Genomic DNA, 19,137 nt, shown 5'->3' with positions numbered 1-19,137 from the left:
TCTCTCAGATTAAAATTGTGATCCAAATGATCATTTTTTTTCCAGAGCAGAAGTGGCAGAGTTTGCAAGAACTGTACTGCCATAACAAAATTCGGGACGTGAAGATACAGTTTTGATGGCAAAAAAATAGCATTTAATTTTCTCTGGAAGCTTTATTTTAAAGGCTGTGGCACTTGTTTTGTTGAGTGATAAGATCCAACTTTCAGTGGAGGAATAAGGTCAAAAGTGCCTGTTTTGTGCCTGGTCAGGATCCTGTGCACGTGTTCAGCAGGCTGCCGGTCTTAGTTCCACAGCACAGTTAGCTGTAGCAGCACCCTCTTGTGAAACTCAAGAAATTGGACATGCAGGTCAAGAAAATGATTTTAAGTATCAGATAGCCTAACACTGGTTTTGATAAGAATTCTTTTTCTGACTAGAATCTTTATTCACAATACTAATTTTATTAACCTTCCAATATTTGGAGTGACAGATGCTACCTTACGTTAAGCCATGTTGTTATAAGCTATACCTGGCGTAAGAGAAAGTGCCAGAGGCCTGAGTATGATCTCAGGACTGACCAGAAAACTGTTTTCTGAATTATCTTTTTTGACTGCTTCAAGCTGATTTTATCCTCTGCATCTTGTGTGCAGCCTCTAAACTGGGTTTTGTTCTCAGCTCGGATGACATGGATGGGCCTGTGGAAGACATCGGGAGCCGCTCGTGCGTGACGCGCTTTGTGAAGACGCTGCTGTCCATCATGGAGCACGGGGTCAAGCCTCACAGCAAACACCTCACCGAGTACTTCGCCTTCCTCTACGAGTTTGCCAAAATGGGAGAGGAGGAGGTAAGCAGAGCCTGGAAGCTTTGGAGATTAGGTACGTGCATGCAGGTGTCTATTTTGAAGTAATTCGGTATCTCCATGTTTCAGAGCCAGTTCTTGCTTTCGCTGCAAGCCATATCTACAATGGTCCATTTCTACATGGGAACCAAAGGGCCTGAGAATGTAAGTGTGAAGACCTCGTATGACGAGAGCTACTCTTTCCTGGTTTACATGGGATCATTAGTGATGTGCCTCTTGAACCATCTTTCAGCTGTTAAATTGAAATTGCTTAACTCCTGCAGGTTTTTTTCAAGGTTTAAGTCAATATAATATTTTCAAAAGATGCTGAATTGGCTGTGCTGTACACCAGAGTTTTCTGTTTCCTATAGAAGCACATACTAAGTAGAAGCAAAGCTGCCCTCCTGGTGCTATCACTGGTAACAATTGATTGCTTACTCCTAATGTACAACTTAAGCTTTTCAATTAGCTTGCTTTTTGTATTAAGTAGACCACCATGTCAGGCTATGTAATGACCTCAACCAGCCTCCTTTTGCTTTTGTAAATACAGTTTAGCTTATACAAAATGAATGTTTCAACATGGGGCAATCGGGTATTTCCCTGCTTTGAGTCATGCAAGTTTATTAAGATGTTTTGAATGAGAGAGGACAGAATATATGAAAAATCACATACAGGCTCTTTGAAATTAAGGCGCAAAATATCCATATGGAAGTTACCTTTTTTTTTTTTTTGCTTCAGCCACAGGTTGAAGTACTTTCTGAGGAAGAAGGGGAGGAGGAGGAGGAGGAGGAAGATATACTTTCTTTAGCAGAAGAAAAATACAGGCCTGCTGCACTTGAAAAGATGATTGCCCTGATTGCTCTTCTAGTTGAACAGTCTCGCTCAGAAAGGCAAGAGCTTCTGAAAAACAAAAGGAAAATCTAATCTAAGCTAACTCATAAAGGAATTGGAGATTTTATGGGTTTGAGGGGGGGTTTGTGGGCCTCCTTAACAGCATAAATGATCTGGTATGTGAGTCCTTTATATTTTTAACCATTTAAAAGATAAATGTTTTGTCAGTGTTGGCCAAATAAAGGACTCAGGCTAAATCCTTGAACACATTCAGTTGCCCAGATATGGGTTTCTTTCTTTATTTAGTTTAAGTATAAAATATTTATTATTTTTGTTCAATTTTATGTCAATACCTTTTTTTCTCTTGTATGTTGCGATAGTGAAGAACATAAACTAGCATTCAGTCCTGTATTTCTCCTTAATCTTATTTGATAACCTGCGAAGTAAAATGATCAAGGTTTTTTTTGTGTTTTAGGCATTTGACTTTGTCACAAAACGATATGGCAGCATTAACAGGAGGAAAGGGAATTCATTTAAATAAAACTGTACAAGCCTCAAAAAAACTGCATGTATATGTAGACACATAATTGTATATACATAACTGTAGGCAGTGTACCAATATCTTATTGTTTGTTGCAGGGTTTTCCTTTTTTATTTCAACATATCCGTGACGGTATCAACATCAGGCAAACTTGCAATCTCATTTTCAGTTTGTGTCGATACAATAATCGACTTGCAGAGCATGTAAGTATAGGAAACTGTAGCTATTTGTTGAAAATCTTATCTAATGAGTGTAATGGGGTGATTTTTATTGTTTTAACTGAATAAGCACAAGTCTAAGTGAGTTTTGTTTGTTTTGTTTTTAAGATTGTGTCCATGCTTTTCACATCTATAGCAAAGTTGACTCCTGAGGTATGTAAACGTACTACCTGTATATTAAATAATTTGTATTAATATTTTTCTGGTTTAAATTACTTAATCCTTTGCTAGTCAAAAATCTTGCATGGAAGATGATCCATGGAAGTTTTTGTGACATTAAATGAAGTCTAACTGCACTGTATATAAAGTTTTCTAAAGGAGAAATCTGGTATGCAGTTTGAGATGAAAGTTCTATTCAAAGCCAAATAACATATTTCTAGATTCTCCACCTATATGAATTTTAAAAATACATATAATTGGTAACAATGAAATACATATGTTAGAATAAGTGGAGATACGTATCAGTGGTCTCGTTGTTGAAGTTTTGGGGCCCTATTTTGCAGTTCTGTGCATGCAAACACATTTCTCAGTCAGAATAAATTCCTGCCCTGGTAATAACAAAAATATTGAGATATCTAAATGGATTCCACATGAAAAATATACAGAGAGTGGAGAAGTGTATGCTCACACAAGGACATTCTTGCAGAGTGCTGTCAGTAAAGAAAAACTGATCAGGACAAATTGAGGGCACGTCTAGCAGGGGAGGCATGATCATGGTTGGAAAAGAAGCACGTACTAAATCATGCTCATGACAGCTTTGCTTTGTGTGATAGAATGGGCACTATCAGATGAGTCTGCTTCCCTCCTGGCACGCTAACATTTGCTACATTTTGATGCTGTTTTTGCTTTGTGCATACGCGCATGCACCAGAGGCGGTTCGGATGAGGTGCAAAATATGTACCATTGGTAGTGACCACGTTATTAAGGCATTGTTAAAAGCTGAGTGAGTCTTGGCAAATTTTTAAAAAGCCAATTCATATTAGAGCAGAAATGTTGGTGATTTCAGAGGAAAACAGTACACCAGTAATAATGATGAGTGTAAACCCTCAAACTGTGATGCTTGCGGCTGAACATTTCGGGTTCCGTGTTACTTGTTCTGCAGATACATAAATAAGGGTTTCTCTGAGGTAGTGAAATATGCTATAAATGTAAATCAGGATAAATTAGTGAATTCCTCAAGAGTGTACAGCTTGATTTTCCCTCCCACACTTTATTCAGAATAACGTCTTTGTCAGACAGTCTACTCTTATTTCTTCTATGTATTTCTACTAGACTGGTCCTATGTGGTATGATCATGTTGCCTTCCACTAGCTATGAAAAGTTAATCCATTCTACTGTATCCATAGGTGTACATAGTACAAGATATGTGTGGATTATTTACAGATTAAATATTAAGGGATTAAATTAATACAAATGTTCATGTTGAAAGTTAACAGAAATATTTCAATGCAAATGTTTGGGGTGGTTTTTTTTAAAGTCTCTAAAAGAATCAAAGGATGAAATGAAATAGATCAAAATGGCTGTTTTTATTTTTATACATTACAGGCAGCCAATCCTTTTTTCAAATTGCTGACCATGCTGATGGAATTTGCTGGTGGACCTCCAGTTTTTTGGAATGCCACCCTTCGCTTCCTACATTCTGCAGAGGATATGGGAGGTACAACATGTAAAAGAAAACAGAAGCTAAATAGTCTTTCATTCATTCTTTTATGTCTCTGGAAGGGTTTTGCACTTAATTAACATCCTTACTGCAGCAATTCATATTTTTCAGTGACCCTTTCTCTTCCAAATAAACAGCAATGTCTAATAGCCTTTTAAAAGTTCTGCTTCAACTTCTAATGTTACTTTAACAGTCTTCTGGCTAAGTGGTATTTCAGTTTAACTTCAAATTGCATTTTAATGAGAAGTTAATTGATTCATAATAAGGGTCTAGTATGCTGCTTCCAGGCAAATTCCACTTATTTTCTTGCAGCTGTCCTTTTGGAAAGACTGTAAAATATTTTGAGGCCCATCGTTTGTCAGGGGCTTTTTGTCCATTATGTGCCAGCTCTTTGAGTATTCGTTTGACACTTTTTGTTCTCCCACTTATTTTCTTGCAGCTGTCCTTTTGGAAAGACTGTAAAATATTTTGAGGCCCATCGTTTGTCACGGACTTTTTTTTTGGCCATTATGTGCCAGCTCTTCGAGTATTCGTTTGACACTTCTTGTTCTCCATAAAATACTCATTAACATCTTTAACCCATAAAATAGTGCTGGGTGGAATTGAGTGGGTAATTGCTGTGGTGCAGGACTGTTCTCACTTGCATTTCCAAAGCAAGAAAGAGACTTTTTAACCAAGTTGGCACAGGGAGAAATCTTTGCTCTGAGCGATAGACTGGAAGTCATCAGTTCAGTCTCAGGTGTTGCCAGCATTGTTATCCTCACCATGGTGACACAGGTCTAGAGATTTAACTTGTGCAGGCAGGGATGAAAGGCCCAGTAGTTAATGCATAGCCAGACAGATTTAGGATGTAGAACCCACTTCTGCAGCCACTCAAGTTTCTAGAAGTCGTTAAAAAGTGATCGAGCTATGAAGACAGTGAACAATGATGGTCTTTTTTTTTGGTGATACCCTCCAGCTATTACATAGGAAACTTGACAGATCAATTTGTCATTTCTATAAAAAGGGAGGAGGTTGTTCTTAATGTGTTTATTTTTAAACTGAGATTAAAATTTTATAAGCCTAGTTTTGGTCATGTCAGCTGCACACATTCTTCAGCTGGATTAGAGTAGCTGAGAACAGCTTCAGCAATCCAGGTACTGTCTGTAGTGTCTTAGCTAGCTAGAGAGGAGTTCTTTTTTCCTTGTCTGAGCACCTGGGCCTCAAAGTAAAAAGAAAACAGTTCTTAAAAGCTAGCAAGTGAACTAATTATATCCAGTGACCTAATAACATGCCAACAAATTTTCAACTAGGCAGAATCAGAAAGGCACTGGAAGCTTTGTTTTCTCCTTATTATCTGTAAGGTTTTGATAGCAGTACAATAGCCTCCACAGGCATTTTACTTCCTTTGAAAAGCACTAGATGAATTTATTCCTTGAAATTGCATATTGATAAAAAACCATAATATTACCCTCACTGTGAAGCTGTATATGAACCTGTTTGCATATGAGTTATATTCTTTTGGTATAACTTGTGTAAAAAGACTGATTCGGTGTTAAGGTTTTGTGTTAGCTGTTTAAAAAAAAAAAATTATTTGTTTATAAAGACAAAATTATTCACTTTTTGAAGTGCTTAACATTTAAACTCTTAAATACCTCACAATACACAGAAAGTAGACATTGAGTGACTTCCTGGACTTAGATTGAACTTCAAAAAACTCTCAAGATGCAGAAGCTCAAACCACTGCAGTTTAATAAGGGTTTTCTTTGTGCAGCAGAGCACCTCAGTCTTGTAGGTGCTTTGATAGTGCTAAGTGATTTTGAAAAAATACTTTGAAAATCTTAGTAGTTATTTCTACTTTTTTTTCATCCAATCAGTACATAGTATCAAGGTTAATGTATTCTTTTTGATTTTTCCACGCTTCTCTCAGGTCATTGAATACAACCCATCTCAGTGCCTGGACTGGCTGGCTGTGCAAACACCTCGAAATAAACTAGCCCACAGCTGGGTGCTGCAAAATATGGAAAACTGGGTTGAACGTTTTCTTCTGGCACACAACTATCCTAGAGTGAGAACTTGTAAGTTAATTTAAATTGAAGAGCTATTCCTCCATTGTAGGAAGTTAGTGTGCGTGGGGTATTTCAGCTGCAAATTAAATACTTGTCCTTGTATTTGTCTTTTCTTCCTTTTCCAATTGTTGTATTTTAAAATCTTAGCAAAGCTGTGGTGCCTCATCAAGATGTGCTGCCTGCTTTTGATGGAAACTATATTTTGATTTCCTAATTCAAGTGATGCTTTAGTAGGTTCTTTATCTGATGTAGTTAATCTACAAAGTCCGGGAAAACCCAAGGAGAAAAAGAGCTAATCCAGGAGGTTCTCCCTAATGCCCATCACATAGGTGTGCTGTAGGTGGGAATAGTGCATGTTCTGCCTTCACCCCTCAGAGTAGTCTTCAGTCAAGTTCTTTGCACTTATGGATCAAGGAGAAGCAGGATGTGCTTCTCCCTAACCCCAGGGTGTCCTGGGTCTCGAGCTTGTGCTGCCAGGAGTTACATTGTTGGATTGCCAGATCACATTTTCAGCCTTTCCTGTGTCTAAATTTTTTTAACAAAGGAGATTCCCCAGTAACACTTTAATATGAACTTTAATAGTTTCCTGTGGCTGAGGGAGATGTGGAAACTGGAAGTACAGCTTTGCAACAAACTCTGGCTGTAACCATCTCTGAAGAGCTAATGACATCTTGATCAAGCCATAGACAGTGTAGTCATAGAAAACATCTAGGTTTGTATTTCTGGGATGCGATGCTTTGTGTCAGAACAGTTGGAAACAAGCAGCAGGCAGGAATAGAGGGTGAAGAGGCCTGAAAGCCCATCTCAACACCACTTCTGAAGTGCTTTGTGCTAGTCCTGCCCGCTCTGATTTTTGTTTCTTTTTTAATCTATAGTGTGAGTATAGGAACACCAGATTTCCTAAAACGCTTGGTGACCTGTAAATGTCCTGTGTAATTTAACTTGTGATGAAGTGGCTGTTGAGCATCCATGTCCTTTTCAAAGGTGTAACGGATTTGTTTCTGTTTGAAGCTGCAGCCTATCTCTTGGTGTCGCTTATTCCAAGCAATTCCTTCCGTCAGATGTTCCGATCGACCCGCTCTCTGCACATCCCTACACGCGACCTCCCGCTCAGTCCCGATACCACAGTAGTTCTTCATCAAGTCTACAATGTGCTTCTTGGCCTTCTCTCAAGAGCTAAGCTATATGTTGATGCTGCTGTTCATGGCACCACAAAACTGGTGCCCTACTTCAGTTTCATGACGTACTGTTTGATCTCAAAAACTGAGAAACTCATGTTTTCTACTTACTTCATGGACTTGTGGAACCTTTTCCAGCCTAAGCTTTCGGAGCCGGCCATAGCCACCAACCACAACAAGCAGGCTTTGCTGTCTTTCTGGTACAACGTGTGTGTCGACTGCCCGGAGAACGTGCGCCTTATCGTCCAGAACCCCGTGGTGACCAAGAACATTGCCTTCAACTACATCCTGGCGGACCACGACGACCAGGACGTGGTGCTCTTCAACCGCGGGATGCTGCCCGCCTACTACGGCATCCTGCGCCTCTGCTGCGAGCAGTCCCCCGCCTTCACCAGGCAGCTGGCTTCTCACCAGAACATCCAGTGGGCCTTTAAGAACCTCACGCCACATGCCAGTCAGTACCCAGGAGTAAGTAGACTGAGCCCAACAAATACCAGTTGTTGTTAGTGTTTTCCCCTCTTGCTGAATGTCTCCTTTAATGAAACAGATTAAATGACTGACTTAACGTATCCAGTGGTGCAAGTGTCAGATTTTGATTTCCTGGTACAAGTAATTAATAACGTCTTTAGATCCAATTACTGCACTTTGGGGGTGGACTGTGTTGGATTTTCTTCTTTACCATGTAGCAGTTGGAGAGCAGATGTTTTTTTCTAAAAGCACACACTGGCTTTTCCAGTGCTCTTCCATATTCTGTACACCAGTCACTCCTAAGGAACAAGGAGTAGCCTTTAGTGGTGGTCTCAGGAAAGCATGTTGCGTTCTAACACACCAGGCTGGAGGAAGTCCCAGTGAGTTCTTTCTTCGATGTCAGTTCCTGGGGTGAGGCCAACCAAGGTTCAGCCTGTTCATGGGAACAGAGATCGCCGGGTGTTCCCCTTGGGAACACTTGTGTGCTTTTGCAAACATCACCACACTGGGAGCTGTCCTGTCTCTGCAGTGTTACAACACTTGCAGCTGATGGCAGTAAAAACAGTCCATGTGTAATGGTGAAAAACAGGCTTACAGAGTTTTTAAGAAACAAAGTAGGTGGGTTTGTATGATTGCTCAGCAAACACCATGTCCTTTATAGGTGCGCAAGGACAGGGAGAACACACAGATTTCCTCCACTGCCTAGAGGAGGAGGAGAAGGATTTGTGGAATCCTGGTTCAGCTCACAGAGCAAATTGATGTTGTGAACTTTCATTGTCTGCATCTCCCCTTGAGAGTCTCAGTTTGGCTTGCAAGGGACTTGTGTTTACTGCTTCGTGTGCATACGGGACTTGAGTGAGTTTTAGCATGAGCAGCTTTCTGGGTTTTGTTACTTGGACTAGAACATTATCATCAGATAATGCACACACCTTAGAGGTGACACTCCACATTAAGAAAAGGTGAGAAGTTTGGTAACGTGGATCAAGATTGCAGTTTCTGGCTATCTATGTTTGAGGCATTGAGCTGTGGTGCCAGGAAACATCAAAACAGCCATTTGAGGTTCAGAAGGGATATCTCAAATGTCTCAGTCCCAATCCACACAGTAAATAGTAAAGGTAAAAACAAAGTAAACTATGTTCCAAGACAGGCAAGAAGTAACCGCAGTTTCTATGTCGGAATTTTAGATTCTAAGAACCATTTAGTTTCAACTACATAAGGTTAAAGTGTTGTCTGGTGATTTTATTATTTCACTGTAATGCTTAAAAACATATTCCCCTCTAAATTGGCTTCTGTATGTGTGTTCTGTGTGGTACTTGGCAGGGGTAATGCACAATAAGTAGTACAGATATGACATAAACCATAACACACTGCAAGAGATTCCTCTAACCTCATATTTTTGTGTTTTAGGCAGTAGAAGAGCTGTTTAACCTCATGCAGCTGTTTGTAGCTCAGAGACCAGACATGAGAGAGGAGGAAATCGAAGACATCAAGCAATTTAAGAAAACCACCATCAGCTGTTACCTGCGCTGCTTGGACGGCCGGTCGTGTTGGACTACTTTAATAAGGTACCTCAGTGGGGAAGCTGTGCTCTGAGAGCCTAATCCCCTTGCAATAACAACTGTTACCTTACCAAACAGGAAGTGCAGTAAAATGGAGTGTTACTATTTTGATACTGTTTTTCAAAAAGGTTTTGGGATACTTTTGTTCAGAAGTAAGCAAAACACAAAGTTACAGTTATAACTTTTTTTTTGCCTCAAGTCCATTATTTCAGAATATTATTTATTTTAGAACGTTTCATCAGCTGCAAATTCAGAAACCAGGAGAATATTTTACAATAAACAAATGCAAACCAGGACGTTTGTTGTTAGGGTTCGAAAAGAAACATTGTGACACAGTTGCATTGGTAGAGGCCTTGGAAGAAACCTAAAACAGTATCAGTCAGTGCTCTAACTCTGCATTCAAGCTACAGTTCCATTCCCAGCCTACCATGATTAGTCTAGATGGGTAAAGCAGGAATTTCAGCTGCTCTCGTTGACATCTGCTCTTTTGGGGCAGATATGATTTTTAGGAATAGGGCCTGTGGGACAGAGCTTTATCTGGTTTAAAAGGTTTTAGACATTTAAAAGTCCAAACATGTGCTTACCTGAACCTCTTTAAAAGTATCATTCAACAAGCATAAACTTCTGTCTTTTGAAGTGCATTACTTTCCTTAGTTTTTAGAATTTTTGCAGACATTATGTGGGAAATAATTCTGTAAAAACTTGTTTATAAATTCCTTTTGATAACAGAAAGTTGACATCAGAGGCATGAAAAAGCAGGGGGGAAAATGAAGAGAAGAATTATGTTCTTTTGGGATTTCTTTTGGTTTTGTGTGACTATTTTCCAAAATATAGCGTAGCCATTTTAAGCACATGAATAAATTGTGAAAATTTATTTTCAGTGTTCTCAATGTTTGTTTTTTTTTCCTAGTGCCTTCAGAATATTATTAGAATCTGATGAGGACAGACTTCTTGTTGTGTTTAATAGAGGATTGATTCTGATGACTGAGGTAAGTACTTTTGTTATTTAATTATAACAAACATTCACTTTCTTCCTGATGTATTTGCTTTAAATGGTTTTCAGATTGTACCATATTAAATACATGAAATATATTAAGTAGTGGCATACATGTAAAACCTTAAAATTGTAAAGGTCGTAGGAAGAACAGAAAAAGATTTACCAGGTATTTTGTATGTCTAAACACTAATGAGGGAGGTTGTGAGTAAATTTGAGGCAATACCAGTCCTAATGCAGGATGAAGATAACAGTTTAGCTGAGAACAGTGGTTTGGTAGGGTAACTATAAAAGGATGTCCTTAAATAGGAAAGATGGGCAAGAAATAAAAGGGGTGATCTGTCATCTCATCTGTCAGGGTAGATTCAATTGCTCTGAGGTTCACAGTGGAGAGTAAGTTGGGTCTACTGGAAAAGTTGCAACTAGCAAGAGATGTGACCAGCAGTGGGAAACCTGTTGTGGCTTTTGTCACGTCAGTGCTTACCCTGCTGTCTTTAATTAGAGTACTTTGGTAGTAGAAAGATCATCAGGACAATGTTTGCCTGCTTCTAAAGACACAGGGAAAGCTTCCTACAGGCTAGGCTGAGAGGATTGAGGTCTTGTTTGTCTGGATGTGTTGGAGAAAGTGTAAAAATAAGATGCAGTTAATTCTTGGCATATATAGAACGGTGTAGTTGGGGGGAGATGATAAACTGGGAGAAATCCATGGTGTGAGGAGAGAGTTGCAGCTGTACAGTAAGTGGAACATATTGTGTCAGCCAGCCCAAGTGGAAGTCATCAGGAGGACTTGGAGCAAACACCTGTCAAGGGTACAGAGATCTTTTGTCTGCTTTAAGTCACATGGATGGACTAGTTGATGCTTTCAGGTTGATTCCAATCCCATTTTTATATGGTTTATTCAAAAAATTCTCAACATTTTTAGGTCTGTAGTTTTATTTTCTGAGGAAAAGTGTGACAGGAAAAGCTGGAATTACAAACTCAGAAAAATGAAAATGCAGTGCTGTTTGAAAATTGAGTTTTCATGAAAATGTTATGGATCTGAGCCTATTGATTAATTAACTGTAGTTCATCACTCCAGAGTATGTGTTCCTCCTTGTCTTGAAAATGCTTACATTCAGCAAACTTGGGCTACAGACTTAGGAACTGAGCTATAACTTTATTCATACATGAAACTCGAGCATTTGATGCAAGAAACTCTGCCTAAGATACATACATGTGTATGAAAAGAACTTGTGAACAGCTGAGTTAACCCTGACTATGCTACAATGTTTATTTTTAATAAAGATGCATTTTATCCTATGTAAAAACATTGCTAGAAATCAGGTAAAACTAATGTTGCTTTACAGCTTGAAATTACCACACCCTGTATTTTCACTTGTTCACTGGAAGTTTTTTGCACAGTGAAAAACAGTGCATGGAGGAGCTGTCACATCCAGAAAAGTTTCCCACTTAGCAGGGCTGTCTGTCTGTCTTCTCTTGTCACTGAAATACAGAACTGGCCTATCAAGACTTTGTAGGGACCCAAATTACTCTGTCTTCATCTTTAAAATCTCTCCACAGATTAAATATCTTTTCTTACATCTTGTGTTAGAATTTTTGCATTTTGGAAATGAATTGCGTTTTCTTCCCAGTGTTTCTATAAATCACAGATGCCCAGAAGGTATCCTAGTTCTGAAAGGGGAAGTAATTCATCCGATTGACAGCCATAGAGCTCATGTCCTTAAGCAGCACTTTGAAAAATGACTGGCATTTCTATTAATCTGATGGCTTTCCCCAAATTCACATACACATCACTTTGTGTGTTGGCACAGAAAGATTGGGATTGCAGGTATAGGAAAATACTGTATCTTAAATTATGCCTTGTTCATTGGTTTTTAGGTAAATGTGTGAAAACTGTAATTATTTCGAGCCACTAACAGAAACCTTTTGCCTTGAAAACAAATTAAGACTGTTTTTAGATGTCTCTTCCTCTGAGATGTACTGATGTACTTATTTCTTGAGTGGGAAAGGGTGGTAGCTACTTGCAGAGGGATTCACATGATAATAAATTTTACAAATTTAGTTTCCCTCTGGCATGCACACGTTAAAAATTGATTATGACTCTAATTTTGGGGCCCCGTGAGAACAAAAATCAGCTTTTTGGCCAAAGGCAAGTGCCAGTGCCACCGCCCATGCAGGACTGCCTGTTGTTTAGTGTGACCAAGACTAGATGGTTCAAGTTAACAGTTAAGTTTGGTTGTTACAGGAGATACCTGGTCATTCATTTGTCCTCTCCCTTCCCTTCTCTCTCTCTGCACCTTTCCCCTACCACCCCCCACCCCCCTTTATTTTCTTTCTTTTTTCTTTTTTCCTCTAGAATCTTTTAGTAACTATATTAATTTTGTATCAGTATTTATTCTCTATTAAAATGTTCTCTTTCAGTAGTTTTGTGGTTATATTTTGGTACCCCTTGTTTGAGCACAAGCGGTACCTATAGGGTAGAAATGGAAACGGTAATGAGACTGTTACTTTGGCAGCCTAAAGGCAGTTTTGGCATTTCTTCCTTGCAGTCCTTTAACACGTTGCACATGATGTACCACGAGGCTACGGCTTGCCATGTGACTGGAGACCTGGTAGAACTTCTGTCTATTTTCCTTTCGGTTCTTAAGTCAACACGTCCGTATCTTCAAAGAAAAGGTTTGACTGTAACTCTTGGGAGGATAGTGCTTGTTGTCTGTTCACTAATTGTCATGACCCAAATCCTGATCTTTTATCATGCTAATTATCTGTGGTTTAAAACTTCCCATACAGTAGGAGATTGGATTATTAACAGTTATTAAATTGTTACTTACTAAATTATTTATTGATGTAAGTTGAAACTAGATTCAGTAAATTTCATGGCAGTAGACCAGTGAGATGTTGCAGATGTCTAAACTCATTCAAATCATGCTAGAGGAAAAAGAGATTGTTCAGCAGTAAAATCCTGTGCTTTCTTCAGTGACCTTTTGAGAAATCACCTGAGCAGATTTCTCTGGTTTTCACCCTTGCAGATGTGAAGCAGGCTCTCATTCAGTGGCAGGAGCGCATTGAATTTGCCCATAAGCTCCTAACTCTGCTCAACTCCTACAGCCCTCCAGAGCTGAGGAACGCCTGCATTGGTGAGTGCCCCGAGCGGACCCGCAGTCCCTGCTGGGAAATGCAGGTCCCAGTTCGGCCAGTGCAGATACTGACTAGACACCCTATAGACTGGGATTGTGTCTGTTAATATTGTCAGTGCGTCAGTATTGCTGTTGTTCCTGTTCTAAATAATTGTGGGTTTGTCAGGTTAAAACTACTCTTCCTGCTTGCCCAGACCCAGGCCCCCGCGTGCGCAGAAAGTCACAGGGAGAGGCCACTTTGGTACCTGTTGAGGGGCATGACCAAGGACTAGCTCCTGGACTCGGGTGTCCAGGAGCTCTCAGTCAAATCCCAAATCTTAGATTAAGATTCAGGTATTCACTGATGCTCCACTCAGAAGGGTGCACGGTGACCAAGTTAGTCTGAACAGCAGCCTTTGGTGTTTGTTTCTACGACCCACTGCCAGAAGGTACAGCAATAAAAGTAGAACTGAAATAGCTTCTAGAATGGAATGGATTTGCCTTTCTAACTTGTAGGCGTAGACAATATAAGTAAATGTTTCTTTTGCATCAGCAGCCCTTGTTCAAAGAGGGCTAGATTTTTTTCAGGTTAAAGCTTTTAAAATGTTATTTAATGGATATAATCTCCATTTTTATGCATGTTGATGAAGGCCTAATTACCTTTTTTTTGAACCTGTGTCCAAATTAGCTTTTTTGTGTGTGATTTGTATCCATTTTCCCCTTATTTTGAGTGCCTTTCTCATTGTCCTGACTGCTGCTGGCTGACATTTTTCAGGCGTCAAACCTGATATGTTTCAGAAGGCATAGAGGGTAATCCTGCTGAGCTTCCACTTTGCACAAGGTGGTGCCCCCTCACTGGTGGTGGGTCCACCACTGGGCAGGTTTCTCCCCGGGGCAGAGGTGCAGGGGCCCAGCCTGAGGCAGGGGTGTTGGCTTCCCGTGCTGGTCACGGCAGAGCCGCCCGCTGGGCGCGCACGGAGCGTGGCAGAGGCGGCCTGAGAGAGTTTGCAAATGCATGAGCCTGAAGTTAAACTGTTTGCTGTTAAGAAATAACAATGTGTAATAGCAAAAACAACTTTTTGTTTGTAGATGTCCTCAAGGAGCTTGTACTTTTAAGTCCTCATGATTTCCTACATACTCTGGTTCCATTTCTACAGCACAATCATTGTACATACCACCACAGTAATATCCCAAGTAGGTATTTCAGTGATTGTATTTTGAAGTTCTCTTATGCTTTAATTACTCTATCGTGTTCCTTGCTGATGTCAAATATTGACCTTTTTGATATATCCCTGTTTTATCCTAACTTATACTACAGTGTCTCTTGGACCTTATTTTCCATGTCGTGAAAATTTGAAATTAATAGGGGGAAAAAGCAATATCCGTCCTCCACGCCCTGAGCTTAACATGTGCCTCTTGCCCACCATGGTGGAAGCCAGCAAGGTACGTAACGAGAGGGCTCAGAAAGAGCTGTTTCTGTCGTGTTCCTGTTTCTCTGAAAGGATTCTAAGAATCCAGTAGCATAACGCATTTACATTTTCTTTGGAAACCAAGCATAATTCTTCTTCAAGATGTGTTGTCCTCATATACTCCATTCTAGATGTGCACTCCAGAAGCACCATTTCCCTGCCCTTGGTGATATGCAGCTTCATGTTCCAGACATAAGAGTTTGAACCTTGTATTTAGATAAAAAACCAAACCACAGACTTTGATAACCGTCCAGTCTGTTTGTGGCTTTTATAAAGAAAATTTAGGAACGGCCCAGGGATCGTGCAGATGGGTCTCAGAGGGTGTTAAGATTTATTACTAGGCAGCTGAGTACATCCTCCAGGTTTTCTTAGAGTCAGTTCCACCGGGACTCAGGCATAATCTGAGAACTGTTTGGGTGAAATGCCAGTACCTGAAATATCGTACAGGGCTTTAAGTCTTTTGCTTTCCATTTCCCCTCCTGTGGGGTCCCTGAGGGGACGCCAGCTCCAGTGGGGCTACTTCACAGTCACTTGCCACGTCCCGTTACTACAGATGCAGCTGTAACGGTGGGATTCAGCTCACGTAACTTTGCCTATCTAAAAGGTCAGAGTCCTGCTCTTCCTATGGTTCATGGCAATAAATAGCAGCCCTCGGAAGGAGAGGAGTAAGTCACCCTCCTTCCTGTCCTAGTGCCCCCCAAGTCTGCTGGGGTGGCTTTGCCTCTGGAGCAGTCCACCTCTCTCCCCATTGACTGCAGGGAATGCTGAAGTGACTAGATTTTAGATAGCTAAAGTCAGGTAAGGTGAATCCCACCCTAAAAGGAATATGTATGGACAATCATTTGAAGAAGGAAAACTGGTTACTTGCTGTACAGTAACTGTGGTTCTTCAAGATGCTTTGTCCACACAGATTCTGTGGTCCTCCTCCTGTGCTAACTCCGAGCCCTGTCATAGGGGATTCTTACGGTGAAGGAATTGAGTGGTGGTTGAAGCCGCCATACCCCTTATGCCCTCAGGTACAGTGGTCGCAAGGACACACTGGGTGCAGGCACAGCCCCAGTGGACACTGCTATTCAGAAAGAATCCAATCTCCTGCACATGGGGCCTATGTGCACGTAGATGGGAATCTGTGTGGGCAACACATTTCGAAGAAGCACGGTTACTGTAGGGTAAGTAACCCTTCTTTTTTAAAGCTTTCCAAACGATGCTGTGTAGAGTTGTGTGCCATCCAATTTACTTTGGGGTAACCAAAGGGGTTTTCTTAAGAATGTACAGAGCCAGAAATGATCTGTAGTGGGCTTTTCTGTCATGTATCCACATGTCATGGATGTGGCACTAAATAATGTAAATATTTCAACTTATAAGTCACATTATATGATATGGTATTTCACACTTTATAGTGAATTCTTGTACTTTAGGAGCTAGAGGATTTTTAAGCCTCTAAAACCACATCCAGTTAGGTTTCCCTGCAGGTTTACACGCTTCTTTGTCATTCATTTTGCATAAGATTGTATTTGTTCACTCAGGGTTTTGAGATTTCCTTTTGGCTATCTGGTCTATAGAAGCTGATGCCATCTGAAGCGTATGCATCCAAAATACACTGTTGGCACACAAAACCCTCAGCATAAAATTGTCATTTGGTTTGAGACATTTCTGGAAATCCTGCTCTGAAAGCTTACGCATCTCAGTCTTGAGAAAATTGTGACTACTACAGATCGTAACTGACAAATGGTGATGTACAAAGCAGTCATGTACACATATTTAGGTGTCTGTGTATGATCTGAAATTACTGCCGCCTTTCCCTGCCATCTCCAAGATGTGGTGTGCTCACAGCTTTGCATCTTCTCAGTCTGGCGATTCAGAATCCCACGACAGAAGTTTTTACTGGTGGGGGATTTGCATTCGCCGTCCCTCCTCCAGTCTCACTGTTGTGCTGGCCAAGGGCTCGGTGAGGAGGCAGCTGGCCTGGGGTGGACCTAGAAATTCCCATTGTGTTTTCCTGTAGCATGTGGTTAAACATTTAAGGGCAAGAAGTGCAGCAACGCTGAGTTAGATCTTAGGAGGGCCGGTTGCTGTCCAGTTGCTTATGTAGTTTAAATGAAGCTCTCTTAAATCTTCAGGGCAAAGATGATGTTTACGATCGCATGCTGCTAGACTACTTCTTTTCTTATCATCAGTTCATCCATCTACTATGCCGAGTTGCAATCAACTGTGAAAAGTTTACTGAAACTTTAGTTAAAATGAGTAAGTATGAAAGTTAAACAGCCTAAGGATTTCTTTTCTGTGGTAACTGTGAGTGCTTCTCCACCAAGTTTTATATTCAGAGCTTTTAAGACAAAGCAGAGTTCGTGAAACTTGCTGCATTAATGTTTCTGGACATGATTTCACCCACAAAATGGTACGCCGTGTGTAATGTAGTGCAGTCTCACCTGTGTGACTGTCACACTGCAGCCTGTCCAGAAGGGAGCTGAGGTGAGCGGTGAGAATCCTGTCTCCTTGCACATTTTGAGATTAATACAGGACTCCGTGGAGCTGTTCTGGTTTTTGGTTTGGCAGTTCAAGTGGCTTTGGCTCAGGTCCTGGATGCTCAGTATCTCTGTCGTTAGCATTAATGGGCAGTCTGCCCAGGAGCACATACAGCCAGCCACAGGCAGCATGGGTTCTGTTCCACCACCCCGGGTTTATTTTATTCCTTCCTATTGGGAACCAGCACAACATTTAATTAAGTTTATCACCATTCAGTCACGTAGTTTGTACCCGACACTTGTTCCAGCTCTCCCAGTAGCTAGCAGCAACTGGGTTCCTTCCTGTCACAATGAAAATTGTTATTTTTGGTGTGTTCATGGCTTTATCTGCCCGACTGCTCCATCCCTTCTGCTGTTCTCTGCAGGAGAGCATCCTGCCTGGGACTGCCCCGTTACATCCGTGTGCTGCCCCAAAGGCACTGTGTGGGCTTTGGGTTTTTTTTCAGATCCTGCCCCTCAGACCATAGGATAGCAAATTTACCCAGTACGGTGGGTGTAGCTGCACAAACCTGTCTCACACAAGCAGTTACTATGTGGGGACACACACCGGGAGCTGTCTCACTTTGGTTGTCTAAAACTTAGACATGTAGCCAGGTTTTCCTCTGTAGTCAGTAGACAGATGTCGACTCCCCCCAAGAGAAATTTGTCTTCCCAGTTCTTTAATATCTCTAGGAGAAAGAACCACCTTCTGACAGCACCCGCTTGTTCTCGTTCCCTCTGCCTGTAGGGACTGGCTAGCTAGCTGTGATTAAATACCACTTCCAGACAAGTACAGCCAGACAAAATGTATCTTGTCTGAAGAGCCAAGGCAGTAGGGTGGGTTGTTCTTTGGATCCCCTGAGTCACCCACATGCTCGTTGTTGGACACGCTCCCCTGATGGTAACTCTGTCACTGCCAATATCTGCTGTAGTTTGTTAGCTGTAAAGCTCACTGGGAACCTGCTAACTGCAGCTCTGCACTCTAGGTGAGGATGGTGCTTGGGCTAACAGTGAAGATTACCCTCTGAAAATTATATGCTCTTTTTGGAAAATAAAAAATTTAAAACTAACTTACAAGATATTTAAAGGCGCTGTAGGTGACCAGTTCAAAATGTAGGACAGTGATAAAGTAACCTGCTGACAAACACAGAATTAAAGCCAGCTCTCCAGTTTTTTTCTTTTCACAGAAATACTGCAGGGATACACGTATTTATTAAATGTGCTGTAAGAGCTTCACAGGTGATAGTTCTTTCTGGACTATAAAAAATGCTTAGAATGCCCTCTTACAATGTAATATTTTTACCTTGCTAGTACTTTTATCAGAAATTACTGTCTCTGACAAAATCCTCACATAATAACTTACTTTCTCATAAAATTTCAGGTGTCCTAGTTGCATATGAAGGTTTGCCACTTCATCTTGCGCTGTTCCCCAAGCTTTGGACTGAGCTTTGTCAGACTCAGGTAAGAGTGAGCTTGAGAACTGACAGAATGGGAATACAGGCGAAACGCAGGGACTGTGAAACGGAGATTAACCTGTCACAGGTGTGTGTGGCTGAGTCATTCACAACACTAGTATTCTGAACAGAAAATACCTCTGCTTCTGTTGCTCATCCCCTGATAAAACCTGGTAACTCAGGTACAGAAGTCTGGCAGGTTGTCCTTGCAGTCCAAGGGCCAGAGAACCCTGTGGCCGGCTGGCGGGTGAGGAGAGGCCATCCCTTGGCACACCCCCGT

General features: G+C 41.0%; 1 protein-coding gene across 1 annotated transcript in view; it reads left to right on the top strand.

The window, feature by feature from the left end:
* Window positions 1–19,137, top strand: part of USP34 (ubiquitin specific peptidase 34) — a gene marked incomplete at its 5' end in the record, with an annotated part of 85,731 nt that overhangs the window by 63,611 nt on the left and 2,983 nt on the right. The window contains 18 exon segments of the mRNA XM_008942970.1: window positions 655–823; window positions 908–982; window positions 1,556–1,707; window positions 2,124–2,193; window positions 2,288–2,392; window positions 2,516–2,560; window positions 3,953–4,018; window positions 4,020–4,064; window positions 5,977–6,124; window positions 7,127–7,761; window positions 9,169–9,326; window positions 10,231–10,309; window positions 12,864–12,990; window positions 13,344–13,451; window positions 14,520–14,624; window positions 14,749–14,873; window positions 17,020–17,143; window positions 18,785–18,864. Of these exon segments, the coding sequence (XP_008941218.1) occupies window positions 655–823; window positions 908–982; window positions 1,556–1,707; window positions 2,124–2,193; window positions 2,288–2,392; window positions 2,516–2,560; window positions 3,953–4,018; window positions 4,020–4,064; window positions 5,977–6,124; window positions 7,127–7,761; window positions 9,169–9,326; window positions 10,231–10,309; window positions 12,864–12,990; window positions 13,344–13,451; window positions 14,520–14,624; window positions 14,749–14,873; window positions 17,020–17,143; window positions 18,785–18,864 (2,416 nt within the window).

The sequence above is a fragment of the Merops nubicus genome, unplaced genomic scaffold, assembly GCF_000691845.1.
Source record: "Merops nubicus isolate BGI_N331 unplaced genomic scaffold, ASM69184v1 scaffold8426, whole genome shotgun sequence".
Lineage (NCBI taxonomy): Eukaryota > Metazoa > Chordata > Aves > Coraciiformes > Meropidae > Merops > Merops nubicus.
This window is presented reverse-complemented; position numbering and strand designations above follow the sequence as displayed.